This window comes from Carcharodon carcharias, chromosome 25 (genome assembly GCF_017639515.1).
Source record: "Carcharodon carcharias isolate sCarCar2 chromosome 25, sCarCar2.pri, whole genome shotgun sequence".
Taxonomy (NCBI): Eukaryota; Metazoa; Chordata; class Chondrichthyes; order Lamniformes; family Lamnidae; genus Carcharodon; species Carcharodon carcharias.
Window position 1 is genome coordinate 47768939 of NC_054491.1, and position 26262 is coordinate 47795200.

Here is a 26262-nt window from a genome sequence, read left to right on the forward strand (position 1 = left end):
CTGCCAATACTGGGACAAGGGAAGGATGTCCCCTTCTCCCCTGCCCACCCCATCCACCAATTTTTCATGTCCCTTGCATTGTTAGTTGCACTATGCTGGCAGTGATTCCAAACCCTAACCCTTGGGATATGTCATTAGTTATATCTGCTAACATGAGAAACTGTCTATTGAACCACTTCATCTTCAGGTATGCAGTGAGGTCACACAGGGTTGGTATTAGGAGCATTTTTTTTTGTTGTATATAAATGACCTGGGCTTTGGTATAGGGAGTAAAGTTTAGGTTTGTGGATAATATAAAACTCGTCAATTCAGTGGGAACTGAGCAGGTGACAGCAGACTTCAGGAAGAGATGTATAGACTAGTGAAATGAGCAGATATATAGCAGATGCAATTTAATATGGGTAAATGTGGAGTGGTGCAATTTGGCAGGAAAGACATGGAGGGGCAGTATAATTTAACTGGTACAAAAGCAGATGGGACCTGGGGTGCATATTCACAAATCACTGAAGTTGGCAGGCAGGTTGATGAGATGTTTCAGAAAGTGTATGGGATGCAAATGCACTGGGATGCATTGAACGCAAAAACAAGGCAATCATGCTAAACCATTAAAAATTAAAGATTTCAGCAGGAATATTGTGTGCCATTCTGGGCACCACATTTTAGGAAGAATGTCAAGGCTTTGAAGAAGGTGCAAAGGTGGTTTACTGGGATGCTACAGGACCTCAGATAAATTGAAAGATTGAATGAGATGAGATTGTTCTCCTTAAAGCAGAGAAGCTTAGAGAAAGAGCGAATAGAGGATTCCAAATTATTAGGGGTTTTGATAACACAAGTTGAAGAAACTGTTTCTTCTGGCAAGTGGGTCAGTAATCAGAGATCATACATTTAGAATAATTGGCAGAAGAATTAGAGGGGAATTAAAGAGAAACTTTTTCACAAGAGGGTTGTTTAAAATCTGGAACTGATTAGCTGAAGGGTGGAGGAAGCAGATTTCATAGAAATTTTAAAATGCAGCTGAACAAATACTTGAAGAGAACTCAATTGCCAGGCTATGGGGGCAAAAGGTTCGGTGGCGGACAAAATCAGACAGTTCCTTTAGAGTCAGCGCAGGCACAAAGAGATGAATGATGACCTCCTATGCTGTAAGTTTCTATGATTCAATATCATGAGAGCTCAGTCTTGACCAGCACTCTATCGTGTGCCACCTTATCAAAGCAAACTCAGTAATTTCTTCTTAAAACGTAAGGGACCGGAAAATATGACAATTACATTACCATATTAACAGCAGTCCTTTCCAAATACTTATTATTATGGCAGTGAACAACTTTCCAACTATTATTGTGAAGCAAAGTGACAGAGTTACCTAGTCTATTGTTTATAGACTTTAACCTTGCATGTCAACTGTGGCACAGTTGGCAGCACTTTCACCCCTGAGTCACAAGGTTGTGGGTTCAAGGCCTACTCCAGGCTTTGAGCTGTAATTTCAGTACAGTACTGAGGGAGTGCTTCACTGTTGGAGAGCCTTTTGTCTTTTGGATGGCTGGGGAGTCTTTCAGACGAGATGTTAAACTGAGGCCCCATCTGGCTGCTCTGATGTATGCAATAGATCCCATGGCACTACTTTGAAGAAGAGCAGGCATCCTGCTGTCTAGGCCATTATTAATCACTCAAGGTCAGAAAAAAACGGGTTATCTGGTCATTATCATATTGCTGTTTTTGGAGCTTGCTGTATGTAAATCAGCTGCTGTTTTTCCACATTACAATAGTGACTACACTTCGTTTGCTAAAAAGCACTTTGGGACGCCCAGTGCTTGTAAAAAGTGCAATGTGAATGCAGGCCTTTATCTTTGTTTCAAAGATGTGACATTCCAATTCCTTGATAGAATTCTGAGTTTGGAAAAATGTTGAATTATCACCGGCTTTGTCTTCTAGAATTATATGTCTTCTCCACCTAATTATGTCTCAGAGCCTTGAATTGAAAAGATTATACCAAGATTATACCAATACTGGCTGATACTTCCTGCACCCTCGTTTCTATTCTCTCTCTTCTCACTATCCTCTTAGTTTTCACAGTGATTTTATGAACTAAAACTGGAAAGTACGCATTTGAGTGCTAATGCGGTGTGCCAAGTCCCACCCAGACTGACTCTTGTCCCTGGGGCAAGTGCCGAGTCCCACCCAGACTGACCCCATCCCTGGGGCAAGTGCCGAGTCCCACCCAGACTGACCCCGTCCCTGGGGCAAGTGCCGAGTCCCACCCAGACTGACCCCGTCCCTGGGGCAAGTGCCGAGTCCCACTCAGACTGACCCCGTCCCTGGGGCAAGTGCCGAGTCCCACCCAGACTGACCCCATCCCTGGGGCAAGTGCCGAGTCCCACCCAGACTGACCCCGTCCCTGGGGCAAGTGCCGAGTCCCACCCAGACTGACCCCATCCCTGGGGCTGGGGCCAGGGCCAGGTCGGGTCCCACTCAGACTGATCCCCGTCCCTGGGGCCAGGTTCTACCCAGACAGACATGATGACTGATCTTGTAATACAGCTTGTAGCTGTGCAACTGCTTTAATGGGGTTCCTTAAGTTTCTTAAAAGTGAAAGCTGTTGGATGGTGTTGTGTGTTGTAGGAGGAATGTTTAGGATATGTTGGATTGTATCTGTGGAATTAATTTAGGATTTTCTTTTATAGGTGTACAAGAGTGCCAGTAAGCGTAAAGCCCATATCCTGAAGAACCACCCAGGGGCTGAGCTTCCTCCAAGTATCCGCAAACTGCGACCTGCAGCTCCAGGGGAGCCTGATCCGATGCTGAGCACACACACACAGCTGAAAGGCACCATCGCCACGCTCCCTGTCTGCTGTCCACACTGCTGTAAACAATACAGTAGCAAGGTGTGCATTCTCAAGCAGTGCCATGATTCTGGGGACAGTACACAACTGGCACATACTTTTTAAATCAATGCTAGTGTATAACTTAGTGATGGTCACTGGGGGTGAAGTTACTCTGCTCTGAAGCTGTAATAGCTTCAGATTTAAAAGTTACTTGCTGACCTTCTCAAGCTTTCTTTTTCTTTTCATTGATATTTTTGTCATTTTTAGAAACCGGGAATAGAAAATCATTTCGAACAAAGTCAAATTTAAAAAAACAGCAAAACAAATCAGATCGGGAAATATTCAAAATGCCATTTCAAAGTGAGTCTCTGGCTGGAATATCACATGAAGGGACAGGAAGGAGAAGCAATCAGCAACTGGAAGCTTTCCACCCAAGAGAAAGGTGTTTAGGGATGGGTGGGGGTAATATTCCATGGGCCAGCATAGGCGTACATTGCCAAACATTGCTCCTAATCCAAGCCATGGCAGCTGTGGGCCCAGCTTTTGAAGGCAAAGAGCAGTGTCTCAGTCCCAAGGGCAGCTTTACTTAGGAGCTATTTGTCCTATTGTGCAATGAACAAAGTAAGACAGCTTGGTTGGAAATGGCATCTGTTGGACCGTTTTCTTGTTCTATTCATTTTGTTAAACACCAGATTACAGACAGCAGCTGTAACAACTGCAGAACCAAATCTTTAACGGGAGATCACACAACATGATTCAATATGCAAATGAGTCTTTATTGAGCTCATGATTCACTCTGAAAATGCAGGTACATCACACTCCACAATTCAGTATGACTGCAACATGTAATGGTTTACTCACAATTCATATCAATTCTACCTTTGATCTCTACATTTCATGCATGCTATCATTAAATCATAATACATCAAAAGACATACAGAAGCAACATCAAAAATAACACCATGCAGCTAGGATGATGCACTTAGTTTATTTTAATCTCTATTAATCATTCTATTACCATGGTTACTTGATCCATTGAAGCTCTTCCAATCACTTTATAATTAAAAACACAATGAACAGACCATCTTCACCAGGACTATTAAGACATGGATGAAAGACCTTTATCCATTTCTTCAGATCCTCATTCCTACCTTAAGCCTGCTTCACAATACATCTCTCATCAGCAGAAAGCTGTTTTAACTCACAAACAGCCCAAGACATTGAGGTATGCAGGTAATGTGAACCCATATTACCACAGCATCAATCTGCTGAACCCAGGATGTAGCTTTAAATTCCCAAGGGTGGGCGAGGAAACTAGAGCTCCCCAGATGATTAAAGCTAATGGGATTAAATTGAAACAAAACCAGGAGTTTCTGATAAATATCAGCTTTTGGTAGAAAATCAGGCTGAGTCCAAAGTGCAGGGAATGGAAAAGGAAGCAAGAGGAACAAAGAGAAGGGGATTTACGCATGGAGACAGGGCACATGAGAGAGGTACGAAATGAGTACTTTGCATCAGTCTTTACCAAGGAAGGAGATGCTATCAAAATCATAGTGTAAGAGGTATTGAGACAGTGAATAGGCTGAAAATTATTAAAGAGGAGGGATCGGAGAACCCTGAAAGAAGTAAGGGTGGAAATTGCAGAGGCAGTGGCCATAATTTTCCAATCCTCCTTAGACTCGGGTGGTGCCAGTGGTTTGGAGAATTGGAAATGTTACACCCTTGTTCAAAAAAGGGATGCAAGGATAGGCCTAACAACTACACACCAATCAGTTTCACCTCAGTCGTGGGGAAGCCTTTAGAAATGATAATCTGGACAAAATTAATAGGTAAATGTGAATTAATTAAGCAAAGCCAGCATCAGTTTGTTAAGGGCAAATTGTTGTTAACTAACTTGCTTGAGTTTTTGATGAGGTAATAGAGTGTTGATGATGGTAAAGCGGTTGATGTAGTGTACACAGACTTCCAAAAGGTATTTAATAAAGTGCCACACATCAGACTTACGAGAAAAGCTATAGCTCCGGCAATAAAAGGGACAGTAGCAGCATGGCTGAGCGATAGGAAAGGGGGAGCAGTGATGAAGGATTGTTTTTCAGACTGGAGGGCAATATGGAATGGGGTTCCCCAGGGCCGATGTTAGGACCCTTGCTTTTCTTGATATATCTCTGACCTAGACCTTGGTGTAGCAGAACACAATTTCAAAATTCACAGATGACACAAAACCTGGAAGTATTGTGAACTGTGAGGAGGGTAGTGATAGGACTTCAAGAGGGCATAGACAGGCTGGTGGAGTGGCAGATGAAATTTAATGTGGAGAAGTGTGAATTGATACATTTTGGCAGGAAGAATGAGGAGAAGCAACTTAAAATAAAGGATACAAATTCTAAAGGGGGTGCTGCAGCAGAGGGACCTGGTGGTATATGTGCATAAATCATTGATGGTGGCAGGACAGGTTGAGAAAACGGTTAATAAAACTTATGGGATCCTGACTTTGTAAGAGGAGGTGTAGAGTACAAAAGCAGGAAAGTTATGATGAATCTTTAAAAAGCACTGGTTTGGTCTTAACTGGAGCACTGTGTCAAATTCTGGGTAGCACACTTTAGGAACGATGTAAAGCCAATTGGAGAGGGAACAGAAAAGATTTAATGGAATGGTTCTGGAGATGAGAGACTTCTGTTGCATGGGTAGATTGGCGAAACAAGGAACGTTGTCCTTTGAGAAGAAAAGGCTGAGAGGTGATTTGATCTAGGTGTTCAAAATCAGAGTAGATAGGGAGTAGATTCGTGGAAGAGTTGAGAACCAGAGGACATTGATTTCAGGTGATGGTTGAAAGAACCAGTAGCAACATGAGAAAAAAACATTTTTATGCAACAAATGGTTAAGGTCTAGAATGCACTGCCTGAGAGTGTGTCGCAGGCAGATTCAGTCATGGCTTTCAATGAGAGCTTTAGATATTTTACAGATGAGTTTTATTGAGAGGATCAGTTTCGATGGGAATGTTAGGGTATTACAGAAATGGATTTCAATAGGACCTAAAAGTTACCGGAGAGATTGGCAATGAGGGAGAGTTGAAGGTACTGCAGAGATGGTGTTGATGGAAGAATTGACAATGGAGAGTTAAGGGATTGGCAATGATGGGAGAGTTGATAGTGGAGGGATTGCCAATGTTGGATGAGTTATTGTACTGGGTGAGGGTAAAATTGAAAGTACTGGGTGGATAGATGTGACAACAACAGTGATGTTGTCAAAGAAATGCCAGACATGTGGCTGACTCTTAACTGCTCTCTGAAATGGCCTAGCAAGCCACTCTGTACAAGGGCAATTAGGGATGGGCAACAAACGCTAGCCTTGCCAGTGACACTCACATCCCATGAAAGAATAAAGAAACATGCTTAGTAATTACTTGGCTTCATTATTTGCAGTTCAGGAAGAGGCCAGAATGTCTGACATTTCAGGGAAACTTTAGGGTCAGGGAATCCCAAAATTACTGTAAATATAATAACAGTAATGAAGAAGATCATGGTACTGAAGGAAACTGGATTGTCACATGAAGAAAATAAACTTGCACAGCAATGGGGATAGGGTGGGGGAATGTTATTGTTTGGATTGCTCCAAGGAGAGCTGGTCTGGACTCTATGGGCCAAGTGGCCTCTTCCTGTGTCTTCTTGACTCTTAAGGCTGAAGAATGAAAAATCCCCAAGATCTGGCAGTTTTCATCCCAGGGTTTCAATGAATGTTGGAGAGAACATTGCAGATGTCCTATTGTTAATCTTCGAAAGTTGTCCTGATTCGAGAATGATCCTTTAGATCGGAAACTTGCACATGTCACTCCCTGAAGGGTGAGATAGGAAAACCAGGGAATTGTAGAGCAGTTAGTCTAACACCTGTTCTCAGAAATTACTCGAGTCTGTAGTTAAGTGTGACTACAAGTAAGAACATTTTCAGCTGATGGAACATTCGTATGGATTTGTCAGGTCGGTCAAGCCTGACAAACTTGATTTAAATTTGTTGAAGATGTAATTAAAGTGATGGACAAGGGAATCTGTATAGTGGTTACTTATATGAATTTCCAGAAGGCACTGGATGAATGCTAAAGTTAAAGCTCATGGAATTGAAGACAAATTATTGACTGAGTTAGGAAATTAGCTGAATGGCAGGAGGGTAGAAATTAAGGCAGGTACCCCCATTGGTGAGATGTGCCTATTGGTGTCCCACAAGGATCTATGTTGGAGCCTCGACTATTGACCATATTGATTAATGACTTAGATGATGGGCTACAAAGCCACATATCCAAGTTTCACAATGACACACTGGTGGCATTGTAAGCAGTGAGATATAGAAGTGTAAAATTGCAAAGAGATATTAATAGATTAATTGAATAGGCAACATTGTGGAACATGCTCAGCAGGCTAAATGGTCCACTGCTCCTATGTTTCTTTTCAGACTTGCATGGTTCTTATATTTTATTGGTTTAGTGAGAGGGAGGAACTGAAAGAAATCAGTATTAGTAGGGAAATGGTGTTGGAGAAATTGATGGGATTGAAGGCCGATAAATCCCCAGGGCCTGATAATCTACATCCCAGAGTACTTAAGGAAGTGGCCCTAGAAATAGTGGATGCATTGGAGGTCATCTTCTGAGATTCTATAGACTCTTGAACAGTTCCTACAGATTGGAGGGTAGCTAATGTAACCCCACTATTTAAAAAGGGAGGTAGAGAGAAAACAGGGAATTATAGACCAGTCAGCCCGACATCAGTAGTGGGGAAAATTCTAGAGTCCATTATAAAAGATTTAATAGCTAAGCACTTGGAAACAGTGGCAGAATCGGACAGAGTCAGCATGGATTTATGAAAGGGAAATCATGCTTGACAAATCTATTGGAATTTTTTGAGAATGTAACTAGTAGAGTTGATGAGGGGGAGCCAGTGGATGTGGTTTATTTGGACTTTCAGAAGGCTGTTGACAAAGTCCCACATAAGAGATTAGCATGTAAAATTAAAGCACATAGGATTGGGGATTGTACATTGAGATGGATAGAAAACTGGTTGGCAGACAGGAAATAAAGTAGGAATAAATGGGTCTTTTTCCGAATGGCAGGCAATGACTAGTGGGGTACTGCAGGGATCGGTGCTGGGATCCCAGCTATTTACAATATATATTAATGATTTAGTTGAGGGAGCTAAATGTAATATCTCCAGATTTGCAGATGACACAAAGCTGGGTGGGAGGGTGAGCTGTGAGGAGGATGCAGAGATGCTTCAGTGTGAATTGGACAAGCTGAGTGAGTGGGCAAACGCATGGCAGATGCAGTATAATGTGGATAAATTTGAGGTTATTCACTTTGGCAGCAAAAACAGGAAGGCAGATTACTATCTAAATGGCTATAAATTGAGAGAGGGGAACGTGCAACGAGACTTGGGTGTCCTCGTACACCAGTCGTTGAAGGTAAGCATGCAGGTGCAGCAGGCGGTAAAGAAGGCAAATAGTTTGTTGGCCTTCATAGCAGAGGATTCGAGTACAGGAGCAGGGATGTCTTGCTGCAATTATACAGGGCCTTGGTGAGACCACACTTGGAATATTGTGTACAGTTTTGGTCTCCTTATCTGAGGAAGGATGTTCTTGCTATAGAGGGAGTGCAGCGAAGGTTTACCAGACTGATTCCTGGGATGGCGGGACTGACATATGAGGAGAGATTGAGTCGGTTAGGATTATATTCACTGGAGTTCAGAAGAATGAGGGGTATCTCATAGAAACCTATAAAATGCTAACAGAACTAGACAGGGTAGACATAGGAAGGATGTTCCTGATGATGGGGGAGTCCAGAACCAGGGGTCACAGTCTGAGGATATGGGGTAGACCATTTAGGACTGAGATAAGGAGAAATTTCTTCACCCAGAGAGTGGTGAGCCTGTGGAATTCGTTACCACGGAAAGTAGTTGAGGTCAAAACATTGGAGTTAGATATAGCTCTTGGTGTGAAAGGGATCAAAGGATATGGGGAGGAAGCGGGAGCAGGATATTGAGTTGGATGATCAGCCATGATCATAATGAATGGCAGAGCAGGCTTGAAGGGCCGAATGGCCTACTCCTGCTCCTAGTTTCTATGTTTCTATGTATACCTCCAAAACAAAGAAGGAACTTGCATTTGTACATTGCTTTTCACATCTTCAGAGTGGTCAAGCCCAAAATTTGCTTTTGAATGTAGTCAGTTTTAATGAAGTCAGTCTATTTTAGTGATTTTGGTTGAGGGATGCTCGGAAGAACTGTCTCTCTCTCCAGATAGTGTCGTGGGAATTTTTTTTTCTTTCGAGCTGTGCTCTCAGGTAGCACCAAGATTTAATGTCTCAAATGTCTGTGCAAGAAAGCATAACATCAGCACTGCAAATGTGCAGGAGCTATGGGGTATACAGGATTGCTCCAAGCGTGGGGGCATGAGCCATTGTAGGTATATCTGTGCACCTCCGTCTGCACAGGAGCAGATTACATTTGCAATGTGTGAAAGGTGATGATCGTGAAAGGACTATGATGATTTCTGTTCTAAATAACTGCATTTGTCATGTTTCCAGGCAAAAATGGTGCAACATATCCGCAAAAAACATACAGATGTTCTGCAAGAGAATCCGAATGCACTGCAGACACTTCCTGCACAAACGCCGATTGTGGCCACTGTTATCAGTGCAGCACCGACTGTTGTGAACACAGATGGCTCTACTGGAGACACAATTGTGGTGAGGACAAGACGTTAGTTCTTAACTACTAATCTGGGACAACCAGGAAATTCACAGCAAGTCTGCTAGTCTGTCAGAGAGAAAGAGGCAGAGTCAGGGCAGGGAGAGGTGGGAACAGACAGGGGTGCAGAGGCAGAGTGGGAGGGGAACACAGACAAATAGAGAGCGAGACAGTTAGCTCATTCCCTCTGTGAAGGAAAATGGCATTGGATGGAATTCTCACTGTCAGTTAGAAGAATCTTTAGAAATTAGAAGCTATTGTGCAGTCCCATCCTATCTGGACTTGGTACCATTTGCAAGTCCAACCTGTTGTAACTCTTTCGAGTACAAACCTGTTTCCATCTGTTTCAGATGAAGTTACATTGTTTCATAGTTTGCCATTGTGAGACTTGAACTCTTGATCTTGGGGTTACAAACCCAGTACCATAACCACTTGGCTATTTCGGCCAAGCCCTCCAACCTGTTGTAATCTCCTGAAGTAAGCAATGGCCTTCAGAAACTGGTGAGGCATTGAGTGGGACAAGTGCCTCAGCCATCTTACTAAGCTTTCAGCTGGAGGTTAATCCAAGCCATTAAGAACAAATTTAATTTATCAGCTGAATTGCCAGGTCCTGGCTGGGCTAAAATCCAAGATCGCACCCACAGTGGTCCATCAGTCAAAGGCATGGCCATTCAGGCTAGGAAGTCCTATTGTCAGCAGAGGGGCTTCTATTAGCCTCATTGCTCTGAGCTAAAGGATAGTTAAAACTGTCAGGGGTCCCATTTCTGATCACTTTCCCTCTTAGCAAGCGTGCTTGTATAGCTATCAGGTGAAGACAGGATCAGGTTTAGTTGTTCTCGTTCCCACCATCTGGGTGCTTGACAGCACTGGCTGTGGAATCCCCTCTCCACTTGGAAACTGCCTGAAGAACAATAGCCCAGTAGATGTCATTGAATGAAATTCTATATGCTGGAGATACTTTTCATTAGCAGCTGTGGAGAAAATGAGATTGAATTCAGTAGCTTGTTAAGGCTGCTCACTCACTGAGATTGGCAAAACCTGACAATGCTGTTCATATTCAGTACAACTAACTGTGGATTACTGGGCTTGGCCTAAATAGCCAAGTGGTTATGGTACTGGGTTTGTAACCCCAAGATCTAGAGTTCAAATCTCACAATGGCAAACTATGAAGCAATGGAACTTCATCTGAAACAGCTGGAAATGGGTTTGTACTTGAAAGAGTTACATCCTCTTAACAGGCTTGGCCTAAATAGCCAAGTGGTTATGGCACTGGGTATGTAACCCCAAGATCAAGAGCTCAAATCTCACCATGGCAAACTATGAAACAATGTAACTTCATCTGAATAGGAACAGATGGAAACGTGTTTGTACTCGAAAAAGTTAACTGTGGATTACCTACCACATAAAGTCAGAACAGCTATGGGTCACAGCGCACACAGTACAACAGTTCGCTGTTGCTCATGTTCAGTACAGGGTGGGTGATATTTATAAATGTTGTAAAGGATGTTCTGATCTTGTGAGACTTAACTTTTAAAAAGAAATTTAAACTGCCAGTTATTAATTGAAAGAATTAAGCCAAAGATTTCACATTTAAAAAAAAAAACTTTTATGATACAAGGATTAAACAAAACAAGTACTACTAATTTAAGAACACATAACAACACAAGAACGAGGAGCAGGAATAGGCAGTTCAGCCCCTCGAGCCTGCCCCACCATTCATTACAATCATGGCTGATCTTCTTTCGGCCTCAACTTCAATTTCCCGCCCTCTCCCCATAACCTTTCAACCTGTTACTAATTAAAAATCTGTCTATCTCCTCCTTAAATTTATTCAGCGTCCCGGCATCCACTGCACTCTGAGGTAGTGAATTCCACAGATTCACGACCCTTTGAGAAAAGTATTTCCTCCTCATCTCTGATTTAAATCTACCACCCCTTAGCCTAAATCTATGGCCTGTCATTCTAGAATGCCCCACAAGGAGAAACATCCACTCCATGTCTACTTTGTCTATCCTCTTTAGTGTTTTATATACCTCAATTAGATCTCCTCTCATCCTTCTAAACTCTAGCAAGTAAAGGCCTAAACTGCTCAATCTCTCCTCATAAGACAAGCCCCGCACCTCTGGAATCAATCTAGTGAACCTCCTCTGAACTGCCTCCAGTGCAACTACATCCTTCCTCAAGTAAGGGGACCAAAACTGTGCACAGTACTCCAGGTGCGGTCTCATCAATGCCTTGTACAGTTGCAACAACACTTCCCTATTTTTATACTCTATTCCTTTAGCAATAAATGCCAAAATTCCATTTGCCTTCCTTATTACCTGCTGTACCTGCATACTAGCTTTCAGCGATTCATGGATGATAAATAACACATATCTTTTGTAAACACTTAGATTTTTAAACCCAACCCAAAAATCTCAACAGACCACTTCCCGTTCTATTTTTAATTCCACCCAAGAATTCCCATAAACGTTACAGGATCTTGAGGGTTCCTTCACTTCTTCTGAGACCAAACCAAGGTGTACGACAGCTCTTGGGAATTTACTTTGATTGTCCTCAGCGTTCCTGCTATTATCCAAGGCATAAGATTTCTGGGGGCCCATGCATTTGCATTCGGCCAGGCGCCGCTTCAATTCTCTCATGGTTGTGGACACCCCAGCTTGAGCATGGGGGCTCACTGCTTTCTTGGTCAGTGAGTCCAAAATGAAAAAACACCCTTGTTGCTACTGGTCTCAGCTGTTTCCAAGCATCAGCTGCTGATGACCTTTTTCTCTCTCTGCCTGTGACTGTGATAAAACACAGATGAACCCTGGAACCTATCCTCATGGCAATGTTGCACCCCTGGATGTCCCAGATAGAGATTCAAACCAGTCGTCCACTATCCCCAAAGTATATGGATACTTTAAGAACTTCTCTTGTGTACCAGTTGTTTTTCAACCTTTCTTTGATCTGGGGAATTACATGGATAATTCACACCTTTAACAAAGACAAGGCAGTTCTCCTTACACTTGCTGTCTTCAGGTCCCCAGCTCAACAGGTCCATCTGCTATTTTATGGCTCTCACCCTTCTAACTCTGACCTTTTATGTACACATGGAAAGACCTTTGATGCCTAAATACCTTGGGGGATTTGGCAACTTCTGAATTAGAGTTTGAATTTAATTTGATTTCCCCAAAACTAAAAGTTACATTCATAAAAGATGAATCATGAAATTAGATATTTTCACATCAAGACTAATTTCATTTCCCCTTTCTCACAGGCAACTGATCTGCTCACTCAGGCAATGAGCGAGCTGTCGCAGACGCTGACGACAGATTACCGCCCACCTCAAGGAGATTATCAGCGTGTGCAGTACATTCCTGTCTCTCAGCACATCCAACCAGTTCAGGGACAGCAGCCTCAGCACATCCAACTCCAGGTGGTGCAGGTGGCACAGGTGGGTGATGTGTGTATGCACAAAATTAACAGGAAGACCAGTCTTTAAGACAGAAGTACAGAGAGGCAGAGGACAGCTGATAAATACTAAGCAGAAGCTAAGAGTGTGGAAAACTTGGTGGGCAGGACTGAAAGCACAGTGAAATGAAGGAATCTAGGAAGAGGAGTAGGTCATTCAGCCCTTCGACCCTTGAGCCTGTTCCACCACTTAATTAGGTCATGGCTGAAACAAAAACAAAAATACCTGGAAAAACTCAGCAGGTCTGGCAGCCTCTGCAGAGAGGAACACAGTTAATGTTTCAAGTCCGTATGACTCTTCAACAGAACTAAGGAAAAATAGAGAAGAGGTGAAATATAAGCTGGTTGGGGGGCGGGGGGTGGTGGTGGAGGTAGAGCTGGATAGAGGGCCAGTGATAGGTGGAGATAACCAAAAGACGTCATAGACAAAAGGACAAAGAGGTGTTGAAGGTGCTGATATTATCTAAGGAATCTGCTAATGGTGACAATAAGGGTAGAAAGGATGAGCAAGGTACAAATAGCCCTAGTGGAGGTGGGGTGGGGGGAAGGGATCGAAATAGGCTAAAAGGTAGAGATAAAACAATGGATCGTCATGGCTGATCTGTATTTTAATGCGACCACCCACCTTAGTCCTGTAACCTTTAATATTCATGCTGACAAATGTCTGTCAGTCTCAGTTTTTAAATTTTCAAATTAACCCCAGCCTCATTCTCTTTTTGGGTAATTTAGTTTCAGGTTTCCACTGTTCTTTGTGTGAAGAAGTGCTTCCTGACATCACCCATGAATGACCTGATTCTAATTTTAATGTTATGCTTCTTTGTTCCAGTCGCCTCCACTGGAGGAAATAGTTTCTTTCTCGATATCCTATTAATCTCATAATTCATCTTAAATACTCCTTAATCTTCTATACTCAAGCAAGTACGAGCCAAGTCTTTGCAATATCTAATTTAACCATTTTAGCTCTGAGAATTTGCACTGTGCTCCCTCCAATATAACCTTCCAAGGCCAATTTATCCCCCCGGAGATGTGGTACCCAGAACTGAATGAGCTCTTGCCAATGTAACTATGACATAATTTGAAAATACCCCGATTCATCTTTCTTAGCTACAGTTTGGATAACTTCAGGACAGGTGGTAGTGTTGTGGTAATGTCACTGGACTAGTAATCCAGAGACCCAGGCTAAAACTCTGGGGACATAGGTTTGAATCCCACCATGGCAGCTGGTGGAATTTAAATTCAATTAATAAAATCTGGAATTGAAAGCAGGTCTCAGTAATGATGACCATGAAACCATTGTCAATTATCATAAAAACCCATCTGGTTCACTCATGTCCTTTCGGGAAGGAAATCTGCTGTCCTTACCTAGTCTGACCTGTGACTCCAGACCCACAGCAATGTGGTTGACTCTTAACTGCCCCCTGAAAAGGCTGGGCAAGCCACTCAGCTCAAGGGCAATTAGGGATGGCAACAAATGCTGATCTTACCAGTGACACCCACATCCTATGCACGAAAATAGAAAATCTTGCACTTCACATTAAAGTCTCATCTGGCACAGTTTTGTCCACTCACTTAATCTCAAAATGTCACTTTGCAATTGCAGCTCGGATTGGAAGACTTTATACCTGCAACAGAAAAAGGGAAGGTTTTACCATAGTCAGCAGTGTGTGCACCTGGACATCACCGCTGACTGGAAGATCTGGGCCATTGTCTCCTTCTAACCAATTCCCGATTTATGTCGGTTGTTGCCTTCAACCCATGAACTCAGTGTTGTTAGTAGTCTCTATGTGGAATCTTATTGAATACTTTTTAGAAGTCTATATAATTAACATGCATAGTGTTTTTGAGAAAAAAACAGCTGCTCTGGAGTCTGAGAAGTTCAAGCAAGTAAAAATCTTTACTTGGACATGCAAGGGAGAAGTTCCTGTGCCACCCAAGGGAAATTACTCAAAAATTCAGTTTGCAACACATTTTTATAATTCTTACTTCCTAACATTACTGCTAGATCTCCTGAACAGCCACTATATCACTGATTATTCTATTACATACATCATTGGGTGAATTTCTTTTGACCTAATCAGTAAGCTAGACAAGACATGAAAAATAGATATTATCTTGTGTCTCGGCTTGGACCTCCTCACCCTGTCTGGGATTGAATTTCCTTTATGTTTCCACAGGCTGTGAACAGCTACTATTGTTCATCTCCAGAACCCTCATTGTTGAGTGTCCCATCATGCCCCTTGAATCTACTTTAAGGTTATTAATGTATATACTGTATATTTTAATACCCAATCCTAACTGTCCCGCTTCAATAGACACTCCCCTATCTACCACGTTAGTTACCCCCTCACAAACATCAACCAGGTTTATCTGACATGACCTAACTTTTACAAATCCATGCTGTTTTCACTGATCATTTCATGTTTGTCCAAATGCTCAGTCACTCTGTCCCAAATAACAGATTCTAGGAACTTCCCCACAACAAATATTAAACTGATAGGCCTATGAAAAGAATAATTTTGAAAGCAAAGAGGGAGGTGGAAATGTGGATTGATCAAGGGAGGGAGTTACAGAAAGAAGAATCTTTGGAATGACCTCAAATGGATGAAGTCGGCAACAGGAACCTTGCCAGTTTTGGCGGGGTTGAAGTTGTTTATAGGAATGTACAGTTCAAGGAAATTACTGAGGGAGGAGAGATGAAGGCATGTTGATGCATGGACAAGGATCATGAGGTCCACTCCCTGGGGCAGAGAACCAATGTAAGATGGAAAGGATGTGGAATTTCGTTGTAATGAGAACACAGACCATGACATGCCAAATAAATTGCCCTTTGTGAAAGGTACAAGGAGGAGGTGGACAGATGGTGGACATGGATTAGACTTTTGACTAGTTTATGAATTGGGGGTCAGCTGTGGCTTAATTGATAGCACTCTCGCCTCTGAGCCAGAAGGTTATGGGCTTAAATCCCACTCAAGACACTTGAGTACCAAGTTTTAGGCTGACACCATCAGAGATATAGACTTTTGGGTAAAATCACAGAATTGTTATAGTACACAAGGAAACCATTTGGCCCATTGTGTCTGCACCAGCTCTCCTGTACCTTGTGCCATTCTGCAGCCTTCTCCTTGTAACCCTGCAAATTCTTCCTTTTCAGATAACAGTCTAATTCCCTTTTGAATGCTTCAATTGACTCTATTTCCACCACACTATCAGGCAGTGCATTCCAGACCTTAACCACTCCATGCTTGAAAAAGTTTCTCCTCATGTCACTTCTGCTGCTTTTGTCAGTTACTTTAAATTTGTGCCTTCTCGTTCTCAATCCTTTCACAAGTGGGGACAGTTTCTCCCCATCTACCTTGCCCAGACCCCTCATGAGTTTGGATCAAATCTCTTCTCATTCTTCTCTGTCCCAGCTTCTCCAATCTGTCCTCATAACTGAAGTTCCTCATCCCTGAAACCATCCTCGTGAATCTTTTCGGTACTTTCTCCAATGCTATCACATCCTTCCTATGGTGCGGCACCCAGAACTGGACACAATACTCCAGCTGAGATATTAAGCTAAGGCCCCATCTGGCCCCAATGGACATGAAAGATCCCATTTCACAATTCAAAAGTGAAGCAGGAAAGTTTTTCTAATATTTATCCTTCAATCAACATCACTAAAAACAGATTATCTGGTCATCACATTACAATTTATGGGAGCTTGCTGTGCACCTTGTTTTCTGCATCATAAAAGCGACTATACTTCAAAAGTATTTCTAAAAGTGGCTATAAAATGCTTTGACAAACGTGGCTTTGTAAATGAGACATTGTTCCTCCTGTTCAGTTGGACTGGAGGATCATGCAGGATGGATCTCAATGGGAGAGTTAGGGAAATGGGGGCGGACTTTAATTAGGTGAGTTGGAGCACTGAAGAGATTGGTTTTAATGGGTGTGTTGGGTTTCAGTGGGAGAGCTGATATTGGAAAGAGGGCTTTGATGGGAGAGGTGGTACTAGTGAAATGGGCTTCAGCAGAAAAGTTATGGTACTGGAGGAATGGGTTTTGATGGAACTGTTAGGTGAGAGATCATCTTTATGGATATAATCAGGATTAGCTTTCAGACTGAAGCTGGTTTCCTTGATCTGAAGCTGAGCTAATTAAATAATTTCAAAGTTGTGATGTCTGTTTAAAGTTCAGCAGCAAGGGCACATTGAAGAGTCTTGATTTGCTGAATGGAAATTCTTTAGCCTGCAGTGAACCTTGGTTTTGAACCCTCAGTCAGTCTTACACATGCTGAAATTGCCAGTGTCTGAGCAACTGAACCCTGGACCCACTGCCTCTCTCATCCAGTAAGAACACAACTCACACTAGGCTACTGCTTAGCGACTCTTAAAACAACTTCTCTTTCTGGACAGTCAGTCAATTTGCTGACATGAGAATAGATGAGCAAGAGTTAGGGAAGTGAATGCAGTGGTGTGGATTTATGCAAGTCCAGTGTCCTGCTGCCAAACCTGTGACCTCTGTGGGAACTCAGCTCCCTGAATCTCAGCAACTTCAATAATGGAATTATTCTAAATAGTTGAGAATTCAGACAAATCCTCAGTATGCTTCTAGTATATGGGTTTAAGGTTCTTTCAGTACTTTTGCCCATGATTGACCAGCAAGGAGAAGGATCTTTCTTGAAGTGGCTCCTCATTGATGTGCCAGGCTCATTAATGGACTGCAGATGGGAAGATCCTTCACTGTGAGCTGGGGATGGTCCTCATCAGCTGCAGATATACTTGCAAGCTAATAGCTTAATGGGGAATGTGATCCTGATTAGACAAGCTAAGGGTAGGGCAGCAGAGTTCTACCCTAATGAGCTGTCGATGGACATTTGGGTTCTGGATTGGAGTGGGGGGGGGCCGGTTAGCTCAGTTGGCTATATATCTAGAGTGTGATGCAGAATGACGCTAACAGTGTGGGTTCAATCCTTGTATAGGCTGTGGTAGTTCATAGAGGCTGGCCTCCTTGCTTGCCCCATGCTTGCAGAGTGGTGCCTCAAGCTATATAACCAATTGTTTCTCTTTCTGTAACAGAGAGAGATGCCATTGGTCCTTTGTGGACCATGGCTAATTACTTACCAGATTGCAATCATAGGGCTCTTCATTCCAAAATAAAATATGCCATTTTGCTCTTTATATATAAGACTTTGGTTAGGCATATGTCCTTCCTGGTTCCCTCACATGTTACGGGATATTGGAAAAGTTCATAGAAGACTCACAAGAATGACTCCCAGTTTGAAGCATCTTAGCTACCCAGAGAGACATGAAGACTTTGGGAAGCATAGACTCTGGCAACATGAGGTCTGTAAAATAATGAAGGGATTAGACTATGTGCACACTGACATTATTAATATCAGTTAGTTTGTCGAGGATCGGGGTTTGCGTGTATAAATTATGCAAGGAAAGAAATAGGTTAAGTGTGTTTGTCCCAGAGACTAGTGGAACACTTACTGTGAGGTGAGTACTTATTTACTGTGTAACTTTCAAGAGAGAGCTGGACCAGTTCCTGTCCCATATTGCATCAGATTGCATCACAGGTACCAAATGATATAAGTCAAGGTCAATGTGGTCTCCTGGTCTAGTTTTGATTGCCTGAAGGGATCAGACAGGCATTTTCCAGTATTTATTCCTTTATTGGCCTTGGCTTTGTTATTTTATTTAAACCCTGTCCCAGGAGAATACATGGCTCTTGGGATGTAGGGAGTCTCTTTACATGATGCATAAGGGATCATAACAGTCTAGGTAGACCAGCTGACCTTTTCCTGTCTGTTGGTTTTGTATTGTTCATGTGTGGCTTTTACTGTTGAAAATTTAAGCGCTCTGGATTTGAGTGAAGTGTATCCCAATGGGGACAGAGCGTGTACTCCACTTTATGGCAACCTTACTTTACCAGTATGAATTTCTCAATATCTTACTAAGAAACTATTTGTGAGGATGGGTTTCTGCAAGTGTCTAGCACTGGTTTATTCCTTTTACATTAAGGCTATAGCTGAGAAGACAGGTTGGTATCAGTGCTGTTTTAAATTAGCAGGGCAAGCTGGCACTGTCTCTCTCCCCACAACGGAGGGACCTTGACTGTGCTTCTGATGAGAAAGGGACTGCACCTAACTGCCATTTGGCCTCTTTCTATGCTGATAAGCTGTGATCCAGAGCTTTGCAGCTTTTGGTTTCTCAACCAAAGACTGGTGCTACTGCCTGGAGCTGTATATTGGAATCAGTTGATGCTGGGGTCTGGTGAACTTCCTGTAAGTTTGTTCACCAATTTTCCTCAAATTCTTCAATGCTTTTATTTTTCTTGTTTGCTGAAACCTGTGGAATGAAGGGCTTTACACCAGCAAAAGGTGGTAAAGAGAATGCAGCGACTACTATAGATTTCTTCCATAAACTCGTCTTCAGTTGGGGTTGTTTTAAGATGAAAAATTTATCAGGGAAACATAAAAGGAATAAGAGCAGGAGCAGAGCACTCAGCCCCTTGAGCCTGCTGCTCTATTTCAGTAAGATTGTGGTTGATCTTCTACATTTAATAATTGGTGAATGATGTAAACAATTTTCTTGGGCCTGCCCTGATGGATCAGAGAGTTTATCCTGTAAACAGCTTCTGTTTGTGGCCTGGGCGAAGTTAGCTGGCTCGTGTCATTATACTTGTTGCAGTCAGTTTCAGAGCCTCTGGTTGGATGGGTTTATCTGCCACGGCTGCTGTTTATGCTTCCTATCCAATGAACATGCTAAAAGACTGGGAGTCAGAATTGGGCTCTTCTCTGGTCAAATACCCACCCTCCCCCCTCACCCCATTTAGTTGGCCCAACATCTTTCCACCTGCATTCAGGAAGAGTTGTTGCATTCAGGATAAAAGTGGAAAAATTATGGTGATTGTTTTAGGTTGTGAATTGTCAGTATTGTCATGACATGAGGTAATGTTGCTGTTATGGCTGTGAAATTGTTATTCCATCTGCTGTGTTCATTTCATTTCAGGCCTCCTCCCCACAACAGAATCAGCATTCTACCGTGGATGTCAGCCAGCTGCATGATCCTCATGCCTTTGCACAGCACTCCGTTCAGGTCCAGCATGTCCAAGTGTCGGATCAGTCCAGTGCCATGGCCCCCACTGGTTCCCAGGTAACACTTATTGGGATAGTGCACAACAGATTTCCTGCAGGCCAAGTTGAGAATGTTGAACAAAAACAAAAATACCTGGAAAAACTCAGCAGGTCTCACAGCATCTGCGGAGAGAAATACAGTTAACGTTTCGAGTCCGTATGACTCTTCATCAGAACTGTTCTGTTGAAGAGTCATACGGACTCGAAACGTTAACTGTATTCCTCTCCGCAGATGCTGTCAGATCTGCTGAGTTTTTCCAGGTATTTTTGTTTTTGTTTCGGATTTCCAGCATCCGCAGTTTTTTGCTTTTATCTTGAGAATGTTGAGGCAGGGCAGGATTTATTTTTCTACAATATACCCTCCACACTCTATTGGAGCAAACTCACCCCAGACCCCATCCCTGAGACAACAGGCTTTGTGATATTGTCTCTTCTGACCTCTTCCTTTCCTCGTGTTCATTATAAGTCAAGCCTTGCCCTTAAGGTTTCAGTTTGTTCCCTTGGCACGAGATCTCAAATTGTAAAATTTGACACCTCGTTTAATTTACTTAAGAATTTTTGCTCCCTTTGTTGATCTGGATCTTGAAGCAAAATGGCTCTGAACATGCTTTGTGCAGTAAATGCTCACCTGTCTTTTCCAAGTGGGCACAGTGAATGCCCACAGTGATTTCATTAACAAGAGCGTGTGTGTTGTATGTCCAGCTTAACCAATGGTGCCAACAGTGCATCCTTCATGTCAGGAGCAAGCCATTATAACCCACGTTCTCCTAAATAACAGCAAATGCACTTCAAAGATAATCCAACACCTTGGGACATCCTCAGGGTGTGATAAGATGCTGGCTAAATGCAAATTCTATTTTCTTTATTTTACAACTCCATTAGGTCAAGCCATTGTAAGTATCTCGGATTTAATTTTCATAGATTCAGTTTTATCCTTCCTTTGTCCCATGCGGTATTTATAAAATGTCTAGCCTGTCTTTGTGACATATGTCAGGGTGGATCATTAGTACATTTACCTGGATCTGGATATAAGACCTCCACATCCTGGATATGCTCAGAGAGCATGAAATGCCACATTCTAGGAGCTTTGTGTCAGTTATGCAAAGCCTTACTTAGAGTTGATGCAAAACACTACATTTCTATAGCACTTTTCAAGTCCTTGGGATTCCCCAAAGCACTTCACAGACCGATATTATTGAAGTGTTATTATGCAGCCAAACACAGCACTCAATGTAAGTACATCAAGGACTCACGATTGTCATGAGATGAATCATCAGTTAGCCTGGTTTAATGGATGAAAGTCACTGGGAAAACCTGTTGTTCTTCTTCGAATAATGCTGTGAAATCTTTTGCGTCCTGATGAGGGTTGTTTGAACATCTTGTCTGAAAGCTAGCACCTCCAACAGCGCAGCAGCAAATTGTCAGCCTAGATTATGATCCGCAGCCCTGACGTTCAATCTTTCAAAGCCAGCCTCTATCCTGGTATCTGATGGCAGTAACTAGAATGTCTTTCCTGGAACTGTTACCTCGATTTCATCAGAGGCATTTCTTTTGGATGTTTTTCTCCATGGAAACTTCTGTCTGCTGCCTCCAATCGGGTATTGAGGAAGCAAACTGAATGAGAAATTGTTTTTCTTCAAAGCGAATATCCTAAATGCATTGCTCCTCCTTCATCTTCCCCACAATCTTTGAAGAGTCTTTCATTGCTTGGCTGTTCTTGCCTGAAGAAATAACCAAGTGAAACCTTGGGGACTTGTCTCATATAGAACCTGAGCACATGGGGAACTTTTCTGATGAACAGTATCATGATGTCATGACATCCTCCAAGTAATTGTCTGCCCAGAAATGTGACCAGGAGTTGGCTTACTCTAGTAGTGAAGAAAGTTGAAGACTTTCAATGCTAGGCGATCTCTGTCCAAGGGAGCAGATAGCTGAGAATTGCACAAGAGAAGGACCCATTGGTCCTTGGGGTTGAAAAAAAAGATGGAGCAGTATGTTTCAATATTGTACATTTTGTTAAGCTGTATGGTGCAGAGTTTCCTCCAGCCTGTATCACAGAGCCTACTGCGGTCCATTAATCTAACAACAAATGAAACAGTAACAGAGTGAGCATTTTACTGCTTTAGATTTTGTAGCAATATTTGTTTATTAACTGTCATGCTTTTTGGAATATGTGTTTGATTGTAGACTGGAGGAGGTCAGCCACTGAGCCCTTCATCGCAACAGCAACAAGAACTCAGCCCTACTCAGATACAGGGTGGAACATCAACACAAAACCAGGTCTTACAGCAGCAACCAACAGCTTCTGTACAGCATACATACCTTCCTAGCACTTGGGGGACCTTTCGCAACTACTGTGAGTGGCTGTTGTAGTTCAGACAAACACAGATCCAATCATGCTTCATCTTGTCATTAGTCTGTGCCGCCTCCCTTTCCCACATATTGAATCAACACACTAGTTTTATAATCTGCTAACTCAAAATTTAATTGCTGCTTTGCTGAGATTGTTCTGTTCAGAGTACTTAAGTCAGCCAGAGTTACTAGGTTTCTGGAATCAATTGTGCACAAGTCACTCAAACACTAGCAGAAATTTACAGAACTGTAATGAGGGGAGTTTAGCAGAATCAATGTAAGTAGATTGGATTTGAGATCTGTTGTCCACGGGTTGTATGCTTCCTAACAGGAAAAGTATGGGGAAGGACACTTAACCATGGATTTAAAGTCTTATAAAAATCATTTGGATTTAAAGTCTTATAAAAAATCATTTCAATTAATTTGGGAAACACTTTGTTTGTCTCTCCTACCCATTTCTCCCGAGGGCATTGGCTCATTTAGATATCTGCCCCTTCACATCTCAGCATTTATTTAGTGTGTTTCATGTCTCAGAAATCTAGAAGACCTTTATTGCCAGTGTACTATTTTTGAAATGTGACCACTGTTGTTGTGGAGGTAACTGAAGCAGCCATACAAATGAATCACTAGTTCATCTGCTTTTGATGGTTTTGGATGAGCGAAGAATGTTGGCCAGGACAGCAGGGTAACTTTCTGCTCTTTGAATAGTGCTATAAAATATTTTGGAACATAGGAACAGGAGGATATTACTCAGCCTTTTGAGCCTGTTCTGCCATTTAGTAGATCATGGGTGATCAGTACTTAGCTCCATCCTATCTGCATGTCTTGCTTCCCTATTCCATAATCTACTTGCCTAACGAAAATCTGTCAGTTTTAAATTGTTTGATTAACCCCAGCCTCAACAGTTTTATTGGGGAGAGTTCCAGACTTCATTGCCTTTTGTATAATGAAGTGCTTCTCAACATCACCCCTGAATCACTTTGCTCTGATCTTAAGATTATGCTTCTTTGTTCTGGATGCCCCCAACAAAGAAAATAGTTTCTCTCTACCCGATCATCTTAAGCACCTCAAATAGAACACCCCTTAACCCTCTATACACAAGAGAATAAAAGCCAAGTCTCTGCCCTCGTAACATAACCCTTTTAGCCCCATTTGTGGTGAATCTGCACTACACCCCTCACACTTTCCCAAATTTAATTCCATCTGCCATAGTTTTTTTTTTATTCATTCACAGGATTCACTGGCTGGGCCAGTATTTAATGCCTGTTCCTAGTTGCCCATGAGAAGGTGGTGGTGAGCTGCTTTCTTGAACCGCTGCAGTCTATTTTGTCAATTTACTTAATCTATCAATGTCTCTTTGCAATTTTCTGCTTCCAACTACACTGTTTACTTTGCCACCTAACTGAATGTCTTTTACAAGTTGGATATATGCTGCCTATTCGTTCATCTGAGTCATTTTTAAATACAGTGAATAGCTGAGGCAACAGTACAGGTTCCTGAGGGACACCACTAGTTGCACATTGCTAATTTGAGTACATATCCATTATCCCTGCTCTCTGTCTCCCATCTCCTGTCCAATTTTCTATCCATGTCACCAACCTGAACAGGCAGATGTGGCCTTGTTTTAATATCTCATCCAAAAAATGACACTTGTAATCGTGTAGTAGTTAGTCAGTACTGTATGAAGTGCTAACACTTCATATAGATTAGGTACGAGGTTTTACATTGGTTCTTGAACTCTCAAGCTTGTTACTCAGAGGTACAAGTGCTACCACTGAGCCAAGCCAACACTGATACTGATCAGAATATCTTGCATTGTGTGATTAAATTGAATCGTACAACCAGTAGATGAGAGCAGAGCCTGGTTCATAATTTACCCACTGGGGAGAATTTTCTCCCTGTCGGGGGTGCTGAGTGGCAGCGGGCGCTAGCAGGCGGGCATCCGATCACCAGCCACAATCGGCTGTGCGCAGACATTTTACAAGCCCAGTGTGACACAGGCCCGGAAGCGCTGAGCGCTCCCTGTGCAGGCGAGAGGAGGAGGCTGAGTTGCATGTGCGTGAAATCTCCCTGAGGCACAGAGCTGCTTCAGGGAGTTTAATTTCATTATCAAAAAGTGAATAAAAGATTTCAAAAAATTATTTGGACATGTCCCCTCATGTGACAGTGTCACATGAGCTGGGACATGTCTATGAATTTTATTAAAAATTTTTATTAAAGCTAAAAAACCTTCATGAAACCTCATCCTGCCTGTGGATGAGGTTCCATGAAAAATGCGAAGGCTGCCTGGACTCTTCGCCTGCCCACCAACCTTACGGTTGGATAGGCAGCTCCGTTAATTGTTTTCACATAATCACAGTGCAGAAGAGGCCCTTCAGCCCATCGAGTCTGCACTGACACGTGAGAAACACCTGACCTACCTACCTAATCCCATTTACCACCACTTGGCCCATAGCCTTGAATGTTATGACCTGCCAAGTGCTCATCCAGGTACTTTTTAAAGGATGTGAGGCAACCCGCCTCCACCACCCTCCCAGGCAGCGCATTCCAGACCGTCACCACCCTCTGGGTAAAAAAGCTTTTCCTCACATCCCCCCCAAACCTCCTGCCCCTCACCTTGAACTTATGCCCCCTCATGACTGACCCTTCAACTAAGGGGAACAGCTGCTCCCTATCCACCCTGTCCATGCCCCTCATAATCTTGTACACCTCGAGCAGGTCTCCCCTCAGTCTTCTCTGCTCCAATGAAAACAACCCAAGTCTATCCAACCTCTCTTCAAAACTTAAATGTTTCATCCCAGGCAACATCCTGGTGAATCTCCTCTGCACCCCCTCCAGTGTAATCACATCCTTCCTATAATGTGGCGACCAGAACTGCACACAATACTCCAGCTGTGGCCTCACCAAGGTTCTATACAACTCCAATATGACCTCCCTACCTTTGTAATCTATGCCTCGATTGATCAAGGCAAGTGTCCCATATGCCTTTTTCACCACCCCACTAACATGCCCCTCTGCCTTCAGAGATCTATGGACACACACGCCAAGGTCCTTTTGTTCCTCAGAACTTCCCAGTGTCATGCCGTTCATTGAATACTTCATTGTCAAATTACTCCTTCCAAAGTGTATCACCTCACACTTTTCAGGGTTAAATTCCATCTGCCACTTATCTGCCCATTTGACCATCCCGTCTATATCTTCCTGTAGCCCAAGACACTCAAACTCACTGTTAACCACCCGGCCAATCTTTGTGTCATCCGCAAACTTACTAATCCTACCCCCCACATTGTCATCTATGTCATTTAAATAAATGACAAATAATAGGGGACCCAGCACAGATCCCTGTGGTACGCCACTGGACACTGGCTTCCAGTCACTAAAGCACCTTTCTGTCATCACCCTCTGCCTCCTACAACTAAGACAATTTTGAATCCACCTCATCAAATTACCCTATATCCCATGTGCCTTTGCCTTCTTTAAAAGTCTCCCATGTGGGACCTTGTCAAAGGCTTTGCTGAAATCCATATAAACTACATCAACTACACTACCCTCATCTACACACCTGGTCACCTCCTCAAAAAATTCAATCAAATTTGTTAGGCATGACCTCCCTCTGACAAAGCCATGCTGACTATCCCTGATCAAACCTTGCCTCTCCAAGTGGACATAGGTACTCTCCTTCAGAAATTTCTCCAATAGTTTCCCTACCACTGACGTGAGATTCACAGGCCTGTAGTTCCCTGGCTTACCTCTTAAATAGCGGAACCACATTAGCTGTTCCCCGGTCC

The 26262-nt window shown here is 42.7% G+C and overlaps 1 protein-coding gene across 2 annotated transcripts in view; it reads left to right on the forward strand.

Annotated features, from left to right (window-relative positions):
• Positions 1-26262, forward strand: part of prdm10 (PR domain containing 10) — a 196123-nt gene that overhangs the window by 157573 nt on the left and 12288 nt on the right. For both annotated transcript variants that reach the window (XM_041174207.1, XM_041174205.1), the window contains exons 17-21: positions 2682-2882; positions 9388-9549; positions 12810-12986; positions 19998-20141; positions 22310-22478. In XM_041174207.1, the coding sequence (XP_041030141.1) occupies positions 2682-2882; positions 9388-9549; positions 12810-12986; positions 19998-20141; positions 22310-22478 (853 nt within the window). The remainder of the gene's footprint in view (positions 1-2681; positions 2883-9387; positions 9550-12809; positions 12987-19997; positions 20142-22309; positions 22479-26262) is intronic.